Genomic DNA, 14,499 nt, shown 5'->3' on the forward strand with positions numbered 1-14,499 from the left:
TTAACATAATGTGTGATTTCTTATAAATGAGGAAGAGAAAATTGAAAATTATCCCCACGACCCTAACACTAATGTCTTCAGGGAAATAAAGACTTTGTTCTGGAGACCATCCAGGTTTGCGTATTGAGAGTTTGAGCTTGAAAACACCATTTGATGTTAACTGCAGTTGAGGACATCAGCTATGTCAGAGAGAGTGAACATCCAGGAATGTACCCTGATTACAGAGTGAAAGCTTCCCTTAATAGAAGCATTCTCAGTCTTGGGCTTTTAATGAGCTGGATACATTGTTTTTAGATTAAAAGTCTTCCTGAGGTGACACCATAATTTCATAGGTTAAAATAAGTAGTTGTATCAAAGCTAGTTATGACATGTCAGCTGTTCTTCTAGCTCCTACTACCCAAGGTAATGTAATGAAGCACACCTAGGCTACTTCCATTTCTCCTCCTTCCCAGGAAGTCTATGTAGCGATGCACATTCTGGTAACTTACTCTCACCTCAACTCAAATACTGGTGGGATTGAGTGGTTGTGGAGATGAGTTCTGAGGCAGGAGACAATTTACAGCATACAATATAGAAAAGAAAATGTTTTTACTGGTGATGGTTTTAGTCTTAAAAGTCCGAGCAGAATTTTTGCCTGCTTCAGAAAAGAACAGATGTCTTTTTTAGCACTATTTGTTTTTTTTTGTGGAAGAAAGGTTTCAAATTCCATCTAGGAAATTTTGCACACATATGCCCAACAGTAGAATTATTTCATTATTAATCTGTATAGGAAATACAAATGTCACTAAATTTTGGGTTAAATCAGATAGCTATGAAAGTAATTAGGCTTTCAATTGATTTTGTGGGCAGGTAAAGTCCTACAAAGACAGCAGGTCATTGTATGAGATATATAGAGCCCCCTGCACCTGCCTAGGTTCCCACTTCAAGTCTTGTGCATCTGGCATGCCAAGGACTGGAAATTCTTGAAGTGGCACTCATGTCCAAACCTGTCCCATCACAGTGAGGACATTTACAGCCACTGAGTAGGAAACCAGGATTCTCACACAGTTATTTGTTAAGCTAAAAGGACAGTCAGACACCAGTTCCTAGTGAAAATCAGCAGATGTAATCATTCCTTTCTTATAAAATCTCAATAACTACTTGAGTAGAACTAGTGCAGATAGCTCTAAACAAAGAGTGTTTGCATAACCTTAAGAATTTAGCCATATCAGTGATAATATTTCGGACCTCCCAGACTGCACTGGGTATTACTTTGGTCACTTGAACACCATCCCAGTTTGTTGCAATGTTCGATCTGTTTCATATTTATGCTTTTTCTTCCTCTTTCACTGATGCCAGCATGACTGCCTTGTAAATGAGAAACTATTGTGTTTCTCAGGGGGAGCATCCTGTACAAATAAAAAAGCAGCAGAGTAAATCATTTTATAGCATATGGGAGATTCTAAAACTCGAAGTACTCAGCTTGCCCTAGCAGCAGAGGCACAAATGGAATCAAATGAATAAATTGCTATGTTTTCTTATTATGAATGTCTGAATTGACAAGTTCACCTGAGCAGATACTCTGTTTTGTGATTGCCTGGTATTTGCTCTTCCTTACCAGAAAGAAAGCAAAGATGAGGCTTTTAACACCTCATTTTTCATGTATTATGTGCTAGCAAACAGCTACATGTTTAAGAACAGATGACTGATTATTCTGTATTAGGATCCTGAAGGCAGTCAAGTTATACGGGAGGGAGGAAAGCAGGCTGGTGATGCTCATTTCACAATACAAAGAAAAGGTAACTGAACAAGAAATGACACCAGAGGCTGCAGTAGAAGTAGTGGGAGAGAACTAGCAGAAGATATGGAGGTTGGCCTTTCTCTACTACCCCTGCAATAGCAGCTGTGACTCCACTGGAAGATTTACCTAATGAAGAGAATGTGATGGGACACTCGCAGCTTCCAAATCACAAGAACTCTTTGGCAGATCATCCCACTTCCTATTTCTCTGCTATTCATTCTCAAATAACTTTTTTTTGTAATACCTTAACCATCTCACTGGCACATAGGCAGTGCTTGATCCTCCTCAGAGTTCTCCTGGTACTTCTAAAGAAGAATGAGGAGCAATATGCTGCTGGGCAGTGGGAAGAGCTACACATGGAATCACACTTGACATGTATCGTGGATGACTCAGGCTTTCTGAGCTTAATTCTCAGTTCTTACAGACCCTTCTGGTGTCTGTAAGAGGTTGCAAATAGTGGGAGGAGAGATGCAAAAGACTTGCATTTACCAATTGTTAGGTCTGATGGGAAAAAAGCTTTAGTTCAAAAACTTGTTAGTTTCTTTCACTGGTTCTAAAGGGAATTTCCATATAATGTTAATCCTGCAATTTCAGTGCAATGTGTGGTGAAATTAGTCTCATAGATAGAAATAAAAGAAACCTTAACAAATATGGTCTTCATTTTGGAAGCCTCTGTCTTAGGGAATGCAAAACCATTGTATGTTTTCTAGTCATTGAGATCAGTGTAATAAGAAAATAAGAATGATAAACAAGATAAGGTGATGAAGTGAATCCACAAAGATAGCCATAAAGTTACACTGGTAACATGGGATCATACTGGAGGGAGGAAAACAGAAAATGTGATCTACAGAGGGAATTTTCTGAAGTGCCATGTACCAGTAGGTCTCTTTTCTCCTCAGTGGGACATCCTGTATTCAGAACAAAACAAGTCCTTTAATATACATAATGTGTAGCTTCTGCAAAATAAGATGTTCCCAAAGACAGGCGATGGAGAAGTGTGGCTCTGCCTGCTCAAAGGGGAGTGTTCTCTGAATGCCCACTGTGTTCTTGCATCTTGCTTTATTTTGTGTTGCTCTTGTTGCACAGTCAGCAGAGCTCAAATGTTTTGTGTCATCTGTCAAGTGTAGACCAGACTTGTCTGATACAATTTTTTGGTTTTATGTAGTACCTCCTATGGAAGATTGTAAGGAACAAGAGCCTGTGATGGACAACAATATTCCTATGGTGCCTTTTGAGAGACCTGCTGTTATAGAGAAGCTGACAAGCAACTTGGGAAAGCGTAAAAGCTCCACCCCACAGAAGTTTGTGGGTAAGCTTGAGATACGCCTTTTATTATTTTTAGAGTGTAGCTGTAGGTTGCTAGTGACTTGTGAAAGATAGCAAAAAAAAAAAAAACCAAGGGGAAAAGTAGCACTCTCAGAACATGATTGTGGTGGGGAGGGGCAACAGTTGAGATGGGTTAAAGCACAGCAAGAAATTCTGAAAACAATAGAATTAGTTTTGCCAGTCCAGACCATTCAAAAGTGAGGTCCCCATAATAACAAAAAATTACTTACAAAATCCTGAGCTTTTTACTGTGCCTTAAGTCTGTTTTGTTTTGTTAGTTAACTTTTCCGTGACCCTTTGTCTTTTTGACAAAGACTTGTCATTTTTTCCTCTCCTCACTCAGCAAGTAAAAAAGTAAGACTCATGTAATTATCTGCCTCCATATGTGTGTGTGAAGAAAAAAAAAAAGAATTATCTCATGACTTGTAACTTGTCGTAATTCTTGAGAGTTAGCAAACAACTGGTCTGATAATACTAGCATAAGGAAGCAAAATCACATTGCTTCTGTTAGAAGAAGTGCTTGCTCCAAGTGCAGTGTTCTGCACCTGATAAATTTCTTAGTGTGTGAATATAAAACAGTATTAGATCACTTTTGATTACCAAATTTAGAGTCCTAGACCCAGAATTCCTACTTTGCTTTGTATCCTGACATCTTAAAGTTCTTCAGCTCGTAAAAGAAGATGATTTAGCGGAGGGTTGTTAGGGTTAGGGTAGTATGGTTAGGTTGTGGTTGGACTTGATTTTTAATGTCTTTTCCAGCTTGAGTGATTCGATGATTCTATGGCATGGAAAATGTTACTGGTGTTGAGTTGTAGCTTAAATCTACTTTTCACAGTCACTGAGGCAGTGTTGAACTTGTTAGGAGGTGAGGTAAGACAGAGTTATTTGGGCTAAGTATTTGCTGCTAGATGCTGAACTAAGGCAATATGTGTTTTCCACACTCACTCCCTAGAAGGACAATATATAGATTTTAAGGGTGTTGTATACTCATTCTGAGTATACAACTGAGGACACCTGCGGAGAGAGGATTGAAGGACTGTAGGCAATTAAGACAGCCATTAGGAAAAGTCATTGCCCCTTGGCTAAATGGAGATTCAGAGGGGTTTGTTAAATCACTGCTCTGGATGGTTTTAAGCTAACCTACATGATTTTGAATTGTAGAGGGCTAGCAGCATGCAGCATCTCACCTGGGGCCACTGACACACTGACCTGACTGCTCACAGTCAGCTGGCCATCCTAAAATACAAGTGCTAGATTTCTTCCATGCACCGACTAAAAATTTTCATGCCCTTTCTTTTCCATCACCTTCTTTACAGGGTTTGGTAAGAAGTAATCCAACCCATGCAAGGAATGCTAGGGGGCAACTGTTTCTTTTCTATATTGTTATTAGTCTTCCTGAGATAAAAGCTTAATTCTTAATCTGTTTTCTTTGAGTGATCTGAAATGAATTACTATAAGCTGTTACTGGAGGGTTTGTATTGTGTTTTAATTTACTGCTGTGGTGCAAGTTAGGGCTGAAAAGGCTGACAACAGGAGCAGGATTCTCTACTGTCAAACCAAATCCAGCTGTAACAGATTGTAGACATGGCAGATTTCCATAGTGTTGTCTTAGTAAGTGCTGTACTTCCCTGCACATTGTGATCAGCAGTGAAATAGTTGTCTGTGCTGACATATAAATTGATGTGCTAGACTTCAGACCTCTTACAGCCCAGAAAGGAAGAAGGGCAGTTCACACCTCACCTTTTTTTTCTATTTTCCCCTTTAGTTGTGCACAAACTCAGATGTAGTTATATTTGCAATACCTCTTAAAGGTTATCTTTGCAAGGGTACAGAATTCATCTGCGAGGGTGTGGGGGCCCTCTTCCTTCCCCTTGCTTTGGAGTACTCATGCTGCTGCCATAAGCAGTATAGTTTTGCATGTTACAAGTGTACCTCACAACTGAGTGGTATAAATAAAATCAGTTCCTGGAGGTTGCAAATGACAGCCTCTCTTTCAGACCAGAAAAGAAGAGTCCATTCACATGCTTATGGTCATACGTTGTTACTGTCTTGAAAGGCAAACTTAGCAATTGGAAATCCTTGCATGAGATACGCTGTAGCTTTATGTTATTCTCTTCAGTAGGGTGTACTTTTTCATTGTAAGATGAAGTTGTTTCTTTTATAACCCTAACGGATCATCTTGGTATTCCATTTTTCTGAGGTAGGAATTCAGAGTTCTATGTGACGTGCAGCTTTTTATCCAGATTCAGCCGTAGAGGAAGGTGTGTCCTCTTTCATATTTACCGTATCTTATTTTTCTGCCGTTTCTGATCTTTCCTGGCATCAGTGTCTGAGCTGAAAACCAGCAGAGCCTGTGCTTTGCTACCTTTCTTTTTCACAGTGACCTCACTTTTCTTCCCATTTTCTCCCCAGTGAAATATTGTTCAACTCTATCAGGAAGAACTTGTAATGGTTCTCTTGATTGCAGGAAATTTTCCTATGCATACATCGGGCACCCTTCCAAAACTACTTAATGGTGTTTATGAGAAGGTCATGTAAGCATAAGCTCAAATCTTTGCATGCTACATCTATCGATGCTTTACTGCTCTTTCTGATCAGCAATCTCCAAGGGTCAGAAAGAAACTTATCCAGTGGTAAATACTGTAACTGATTTTTCCAGGGTTTCTTGTGGCTTTCTCCAGAGTGTCAGAGATTGCATTTGCTGTAGATACTTGACAAAATGCAGGTATCACAGGACAGATGTGACTCTGATCCTTGATCTAGCTTCAGAAACCTGTTCTGAATGTCACAAGATGATCCACAGTGGAGAGTGTTTATTTTTCCACTTGAGTAATGTAGGACAAGAATATACAGAATGTAAGCATAGTTTGGAATGAAAATGTAAAATGATTAAAATGATTAGTCTTAAGTATAAGTTTGGCTGAAGAGGAATTAAAATTGATAACTCTGTTAGATTGATTTGCTATTATTTCTTCTGAGCTCTGTATCTTATGTCCTCTTCTCCCCACGTTATTTATTTTACTTTTATGTGTGTCATGCCATTTTTTAAGGCTCTGACATCTTTGAAACATAATTAAAGGAATGAATAATTCAGGTCACTGGCAATTTACTATTTACTCTGCTGTCTGGTGGAATCACTAAATGTGGAAGAAAAAAAGGAATCAAAATGATGTCTGCGTCATTCATCCAAGTCATCCATAAAGGACAAGTGTTATTTCCTGATCTCTCTAGACTACAAAGGATTGAGAGCATGTTTGGGGAATGGATTAAACCCTCCCACCAGATCCAGTTCCTTGTTCAAATACAGGACTGATATGGGTGACCAGAGCAGGTGACAGGGTCTGAGGGGCTTTTCCATTTTCTTTTCCTTCTCCCACCATGCCAGACACCACGTGCCTCCTGCAGCTTTCTTCCCACCCTACCTGGGAAGTACCTGCTCCATTTCAAGTGGAAGTGGACTGCTAAAATGTCATCCATGCTATTGGCAGCAGGACAGCCACAATTGTACTGAAAAGAGGATGTTTGACAAGAGTCATCCTTAAGCCATGTTAGATAACTAAAGCTATGACCGTTTGGTTTTTCTGTATTTTTTTCCAAATGTCTCAAGTATGACAAAGAAACAGTTTTCTATGTTATATTTTCTTCCTGTGAGCTCTAAGTGTAACACAGCCAGCCTTAGGGAAATGTATCTAGATATATAAACATAGTATCTAATCACGAGCACACTAGCAGTACTGCTGAAGAGACCAGGAATATTCACGTGCTTTTCTTTAAACCTGCATTTAATTACCTTGCTAATCAGGGCTAAGTTCCCAAGCAAAAGGGATGCATCATCTCCAAAGATAACCTGATTGTTTCACAGGTAATGTAAAATTATTTCTCTTTGTGCATCAGTTTAAGATAAGCCACACTAAATGGAAGGAATTATTATAGCCTAAAATAAAATGCCGAATGATAGCTGTGTTGAAATGTACTAATGCTATTTGGAAGAGATTTGGGATTACAGTTCTGTTTCTTTCTTATGTTGGTTTATACATACTTTGTTCCAAGCAATTTTGGCAAAAGGTAATAGATTTTTTGGGTTTCTTAGTTCTTGGATAGCCTAACTAGTTGTATGCATTGATTCTCTGAATTAATTAGCTTACACCATTGAAGAAAAGTGTGGTTTTATGTTCTGAGGCAGTGAAAAGTAACAAAGACAGTGAAAACCCACCAAAATTATTTATCAGACTTCGTAAAATCAGTTTAAAAAATGAACTGTTAACTAATGTTCATGTGTGTGAACACATGTGGGTGAGTGTGTATCTTGTATCTCAGACATATGGTTATGCATATAATCTTTTCTATTTAATTAAAAGGAGTTATTATATGAACTTTCCTTTTGCTGACTCTCTAAAGCCATCGCTGGAAAAGCAGTACTGCTGCGCTGTGTCCCAATGTAAGCAGCTGGAAGTCTGTTAACTTTAAAGGAAATCTGTAATCTGCATCATGCCCTGTAACTAGCTTAATCTACCTGTTTGTGGTTGTGATTGCATGTACCTGTAATGCCACTGAAAATATGTGAATTTGGACTCACACAGTGATGAATCAGTCAGCTTTCATCATCATTCTAAGTGTGTTTATCCTATGGCAATGAAGGTCACTTTTGCCTTTTACCAAATCAAACTGAGCTATGTGTGTGATTTACCTTTCATGTTTTCCTACCTAAACAGATGCAGGGCTTTTTTGTCTTTTTTTTTTTTTTCTTTCTAATTGGGGGTAGGTATTTTCTTATTAAGGGGATGAGCAGCAGAAGTACTTTACCTTGGACAGAAGATGTCAGGTGCTCACATTATTTGCTTCATTCTGTGGCCAGCTTTGGACTCTGGAGTGCATTTCGCTTCAAGCTGAGATTTTCTGTCCTCCTTCATCCCTTTTACAATGAAACCTTGGAGTGACTGCATGGATTTTTCTCATTCATTTCCTCTTGTCCCTTTAGGTGAAAAGCTCATGAGACTTGGCTATCCAGATATTCACTTTGATATGAACCTATCCTATGAGAAGGAGTCTGAGCTGATACAGTCTCAAATGATGGACCAAGCCATCCACAATGCAATCGCCTACCTTGGAGCTGACTCACTTCACCCCCTGATGCAGCACACACCAAGCACAATTGCAGAGGTGGCTCCAGTCAGCAGCTCACCTTATGCTCAGGTCTATCATCCTAACAGGATAGAAAGGCCCATTAGCAGGGAAACAGCTGACAGTCACGAGAATAACATGGATGGCCCGATCTCCCTCATCAGACCAAAGAGTCGAACCCAAGATAGAGAGGGCTCCCCTAGCAATAGCTGCCTGGATTCTACTGACTCAGAGAGCAGCCACGAAGACCGCCAGTCCTACCAAGGAAACTCTGCCTTAAACCCCAAGAGGAAGCCAAGCCCGGCTTATATGAAGGAGGATGCCAAGGCTTTGGATGCCACAAAAGCTTCTAAGGGCTCTTTAAAGGATATCTACAAGGTCATCAATGGAGAAGGGGAGCAGATCAGGGCTTTCAAGTGTGAGCACTGTCGCGTTCTTTTCCTGGACCACGTCATGTACACCATCCACATGGGCTGCCACGGCTACCGGGACCCGCTGGAGTGCAACATCTGTGGCTACCGAAGCCAGGACCGCTATGAGTTCTCATCGCACATTGTTCGAGGGGAGCACACATTCCACTAGGCCTTCTCATCCAAAGGGGACTCTTATGAAGTAGAAGAACTGCACATGAAGAAATACTGCACTTACAGTCCCACTTTTCCTCAGACATTGATACGCCTGTTTTGTTGTTGTTGTTGCTGTTGTTGTTGTTGCTGTTGTTTAATTAATATTATTGTTAACCTTATTTTTTTTGTGGACTCAATTTCATTTGCTTTGCCCGGCTTAAGAATGGAAAGAAGGAAGGGGAAGGGTAAAAGGGGGGGGTTGTTGTTGCTGTCACTTGTTGGGGAGTGACCTGATGTGTTTTTTGTGGGAGCTGAAAGGCAGTCTGTTTCTGTCTCAGCTGTATATCATGTCCTATTTTGGGATGTTGCTCAACCCTGCTAGGTGCTTTAAAGTCTTGACGAGTTGCCACTCATTCGTAATTTCAGACAAACAGAAACATTTCAGAGGAGAGCCTTTTTTTCTATGTGCAGATATGGCGTGGGGTTTCGGTGGCTGGAATTCCTTATTTTGCAGAATGAACAATTATTTTTAAAGCAAAACTGCTTAGGAACTTAGGAGCATCAATCAAAATCATCATTCCTTTCAAAATTACTTTCTAGGGTGAGCTTTTTTCCTGGACGCAGTGTGTATTGCCTCTCTAGAATGTAAAGGAAAAAAAAAAGGGAAAAAAAAAAAAGAAGAAAAAAAGAAAAGAAACGTAAGTCTTAACACTGTACTACATAACAGCAGTTTAGTTTCATAAGTCTGAGGGCCTTCTGTGGTTAAGTCTGAGGCTCTGCATTTTTATTTTCCTTAACTTATGAAGCACCTTTTTTAGAACTGTTGATTTGCTGTTACTCCATGCCTATGTGTTGACTCACTGGCTTCTTAGAGACCCTTGGGAGCCTTAATTATTTAGATACACCCTATGGTTTAAAAAAATCTAATTTACAAATAATGTTTAAACTTGCTTCTGGGACCATAAGTGGCCTAGGAGTGGGTGAGAGTCTGTAGTTTACTCAAGAGGTTCTGCTGCTCTTCTAAAATAGTTTTATTTTAAAATGACAGAGTTGAAAATAACAAAAGTACTACTAGCAAAGTGTTCATTTAATATAATTCTGTATCTATATACACTTATATAAATACTTTCTCATTCTATTATCACAGTGTTAACCTCTAGGCAACAGCCTAAACTAATACTGGCAGCTGAGAAAGAACGAGGGGCAAGATCATCGGCCAGCATTAATCCTCTTAGCTCCACTGAATTTAATGGAGCTCCCCCAACTACTTTAGGCACATCAGAATCTGAGTCTTGATCATTTTTTCTGTACTTGACATCTTATTTGCTGAACCAGTGACTTCCTTTTGTTTTCATGTCATCAACTGTCCTTTAATATAGGAGTGAAAGCACAGGTTTTGCTGAATGGCCTTTGCTCTTGGGGAGCACACCAGCTCTGCAAACACACAATCGCATATGACCTTCCCTGCATCTTCAGCAATTGATGCATGGAGGTTCTGTGCTTTGATTTCAATTCAAATTTCATTTCTATTCATAATTTATTTATGTGTTCCTTCCTTTGTTTCTCTCCCCAAAAGTAACAAAGCCAGCAACCACCCAAGTTGCAGGTTGCATCAGCTAAAAACTGGGCTTAAACCTATGCGACAGATTGCCATTGAAACCCAACTGTTTGTACCAATCACAATTGAAATGTTGTTGTTGTGCAACAAGAGCACAGCTTGAGAATGGAAAGAATTGCATGAGTTTAACCCCCTCCATGCAAGTGGTCTCCATGCGCTCAGTGAGACCTGCTCCAAAATATAAAGTAACTAAAGTATAAGAGAGGGAGCAAGATCAGGCCATAATGAGTTCCCATCTGCTCACTTCAATCTGCGTACACCATACACGTGCCAGTTTACTCTTTGTTTGGAGGGTACTGTTTGGTTGGTTTTTTTTTCTTTGTCTTCCTAGACCTGGAGTATTTGAAAGTAGGAGCTGAGTGGTATCGATTGAAATCTTTTTATGGTGACATTCTTGGCAGCCAGAACCTGCGTTTAGAAAGGATACAGTAGATCATGGCCAGATTACCTGATGACTGCTTCCCAGCACTGAAATGCTATTAAGTAGGAGCTGGTAAAGTCTTGCAGTAGCCTATTAATTATAATACAATATGGAGAGAAATGTCATCTGGTGTAATGTGAGAGCTCTCAAGGCTGGGAATATACGGGCTTTGGAGAGACAGATTTAAAGACCTATTCCCAACATTGTTCTAAACGTTGTTGGGTTCCTCCTCCTCCTTCTTTCCTTATTCTAACATAGAGAAAGTTGCTGCTGTCCTCCAGGCTGTTCTCATTCCCTTATGCTTGGTGCAATCAAATGAGTTGGTGCAGGAGAAAAAGGAGATGCTGTAGGGCATGGCTTCCTTCCTGTATGGCTGGTTCACTGGAGCAATGGAAAATGGCTTAGGAGCTGTGCTCTGCATCATCAGGTGTTTGGAAATCCAGAAGAAGGGAGTTACTTTTACCGCACGTCACAAGGGGTTGGGGGGAGGCAGTTGTTATTTCTGCTTGGGCAGCAAAGGGTGTTTAGGAACGTTGTGCAAAGGGAAGGATGCTGAAAGTCACTGGGCTTGCCTGGGGCTCTGAAAAGACTCATCTGTACGAAAAGAAGGGTGGCTGAGGATCATTTTCTGTCTGTGGGAGATTTAACAGTCCTTTCTCCCCTCCGGTCAGTGGGAAGAATGTGGGCTTTGGATTTTTTCAGAGAGTTAGCACTAGGGAACAAGTGTTAAAAAAAACTGTGCTTGTGCTTGGGAAAGCACTGGGATTGGGGAAAGGCAGACCATCGTTTGTGTATCCACAAATAATTTGTTCACAATTATATTCACAGCTTGTTAGAGTGCTCTTTCATTTGCTGATGGTTCATCAATACCTTCTGCAGTGTATATCCTATAGGTGCTTCAGTCATCAGAGAGGGAGACGCAGCTGTGTTGTAGCTGGCTTCAGTCAAGCCGAACTCCTGATTCCAGTGGCAGCATGCAGGAATTGTATGGGAGAAGTACTGTGTGTCGATGCTACAGGAGCAGAGAACGAGGAAGGGGACACACTGTTAAAACTGCTTTCCAAAACCTTCATTCTTTGGAGAGCAAGAAGATGAGTGATTGCATTAGTTTCTATTATCAGTGTCCTTTTCTGAAGGCTCAGTGAAGTTTTTCATCCTAGAATTAGGGAAAGAAAAGAGATTAAGTTCCAATTTGAGTTTTGAACAAAGTTTTGGACTACTGTTTGTTTTAGTGTTCAGTTCCCACTTGGCATTTCTGTTGAGAGAAGGGAGCAATCCTTGGTTCCTCAAAAGCAGATGCCTAGTTGGCCTAGGAAAAACTAATGGAGAGTTTTTATGTAAGTCATTTTGCCCCTTTGTGGAAGCATGCAAGCTTTTCGAAGAAAAGCTGTTGAGTTTTGTCAAATTCATTAGTCATTCAGAGCATACTAGGAATTTCAGCAGATAATCCTTGGCCTGCAAATCCAATTGTTCTAAGTATTCGGTGTTTGAAATCGAACCTGGCTGACTTTTATTGGACTTTCTTGAAATTCTTGGAATCGGGTTTCCAGTTAAGAACGTGCATTTGCAAATTCAGAATTGGCTTCCTGAACATTCCTCATTTTCATTATATTAAAAGAAAGGAAAAAAAAAAGCCATTTCTGCAAACATCCCTGCCAATAAAGCCTTTCGCTTCTTTTTACATCCAAAATGGCAAGATTCTGCCTCAATTTAGAGTAGCACAAGCCTATTAATTCTCATAGAAGCCTGGCTGCTTATTGTGCTCTTGATGTGATCCATATTCCTGGAGCAAAGGGCATTATCTATATATCTGCTGTTACAGTCAATGGATTTTACAGCCACCCTTCATTGCAGTCAGTTAGGAGTGCACATCAAAATATATAGCATTTTTCAGCAAAGCCAGCTCTTTACTCAGTAACTTATGAGATTAAAATAATTTTATTCTCCTTAAAAAGTGCTTCCATCTATGAATTGATGAGAAAGGTGTCCGGGCTTCAACAACTATTGATCCACAGAGAAAGAATCTGAATTTGTAAACTGGCCTTTTTTTGTTTTTGTTTTTCTTAAATTGTAGTAGTAATTTCTGCAATCTGAGAGGACAGCTCACAAGTTGCCATGTGGAAGTAGTGTATATTTACTTATAGGTGAAGAAATTCTCTATTTTTCAAGAATTCCCACATTTCTGTTTACAAAGGTACTCCTAAACTGGGGCTGTCAGGAGGAAGAGGAAGACCATGAACCCAACCAAACCCTTGAAAACTGGCCTTCAGTAGGGTATTATTACTCTTGTCTAGGTCCTGAACTGTTGTGTTTTTTTATTTTCTTATTTGAGATCACGTTGTGAAAGATGACAGAGAACAGTCCTTCCTCCAGAGAAAAGCTTTGGAGACAATGTAGGGAAAGGTGCTTACTTCAGCCAAGGACAGGAGCAGTGCTAATGCAGTTCCTTCAAGAGGTAATATTCCTTTTACTTAACTCTGGCTGTGCATTATAATGTAATAAGGAGGGATAAGGGAGGCTGCACTGTTACCTGAATCAACTAAACTCAAGGAGGGGATTTTAGGAAGAGTGTGATGAAATTGACTTTGATGCTAGAAATGTGCATCTTTGCTTGGCTTAGTATCCTTTAAAAACAAAAATAGATGGCAACAATGACTTGCGGTCTAGAGCAGTTGGAGATGTTGAGAAAGTATATTTATATATATGGTATTATATAATTAGATATATGCTTTATTGTAAACGTGCCTTTTTAAAACGCATTTTGAAAGTTGACCATGTCATTCATGGTATCTTGCCCTGCCCTTTCAGAATGCACAACAAGAGCCAACCCAAAGTAAAAACCCCTTCTCGTACCATGGGCAAGGCAGATCCCAGGCTGCTGGGTCGGGAGGGAGCTGTGCTAGTGTTTAGCTGTGAGGTGTGCAGGAGGAGGCTGCAGGAGTGGGAAGAGCTGCAGTCATCCTGGCCAGATGCATCCAGCATCCAGCTGGAGCAGGTCTATAGGGCTGATCCCAACCGACTGAGCGTTGGAAGATGAGACCATGATGCCAGTGCCACCCCAGTTGTTGGAACAGAGCAAGGAGAAACCCATCTGGGTGATGTTATGGGAGGGAGAGGTGTGTGTTGGAGACCAGCAGGAGCTTGCTCCCTTGTGTATGGGTTTATGAGCTGGCATACTTGGATGAGAAGTGCAGAATTGTTTTGGTGCTTTCCTGGCGGGCTGGTGTCCTCATTTCAGACCTGATGATTTTACCTGCAGCATCAGCGAGTGCTGGCACAGGTTGAGTCTAGTGCCAGCTCCTTGGCACATGTCTGCTGGGGCTGACCATCCTGTTGGGAGGATGGATAAGGAATTAGGGAAAGAAGAGGCAGAATTTGCTCTGTAGCGACAGTATTCTCTTTTATCCCTTTAAGAAAAGGGCTGAAGGATCGGCCAGGGAGAGCATTGGCAATTTCCTGTTCTAGGCTCATGCAGCAATCCCAGTTACTTCAGTTCACATCCAGCCCTCAGAATGGTGTTTACTGCCCTGCTCACATGGATCCCTGTTTGGGAGTACAGCTGCCTATGCTCTCCTGCTGCGAATCCCTTTCCTTTACATCATGAGACATACTGTTGGTCAGCAGTGACCATCCTAATATTATTTGCAGTTAAAAAAAAAAAAAAAGC

The 14,499-nt window shown here is 40.5% G+C and overlaps 1 protein-coding gene across 11 annotated transcripts in view; it reads left to right on the top strand.

Moving 5' to 3' along the window:
- Positions 1–14,499, top strand: part of IKZF2 (IKAROS family zinc finger 2) — a 107,785-nt gene extending 93,286 nt beyond the window's left edge. For 9 of the 11 annotated variants that reach the window (XM_019616897.2, XM_019616898.2, XM_019616895.2 and 6 more), the window contains 2 exons: positions 2,946–3,089; positions 8,085–14,499. In XM_019616897.2, coding sequence (XP_019472442.1) covers positions 2,946–3,089; positions 8,085–8,809 — 869 coding nt within the window. In that variant the 3' untranslated portion in view covers positions 8,810–14,499. The remainder of the gene's footprint in view (positions 1–2,945; positions 3,090–8,084) is intronic. The other 2 variants (XM_019616901.2, XM_010713305.3) reach the window with 1 other exon arrangement.

Source organism: Meleagris gallopavo, chromosome 7 (genome assembly GCF_000146605.3).
Source record: "Meleagris gallopavo isolate NT-WF06-2002-E0010 breed Aviagen turkey brand Nicholas breeding stock chromosome 7, Turkey_5.1, whole genome shotgun sequence".
Classification (NCBI taxonomy): domain Eukaryota; kingdom Metazoa; phylum Chordata; class Aves; order Galliformes; family Phasianidae; genus Meleagris; species Meleagris gallopavo.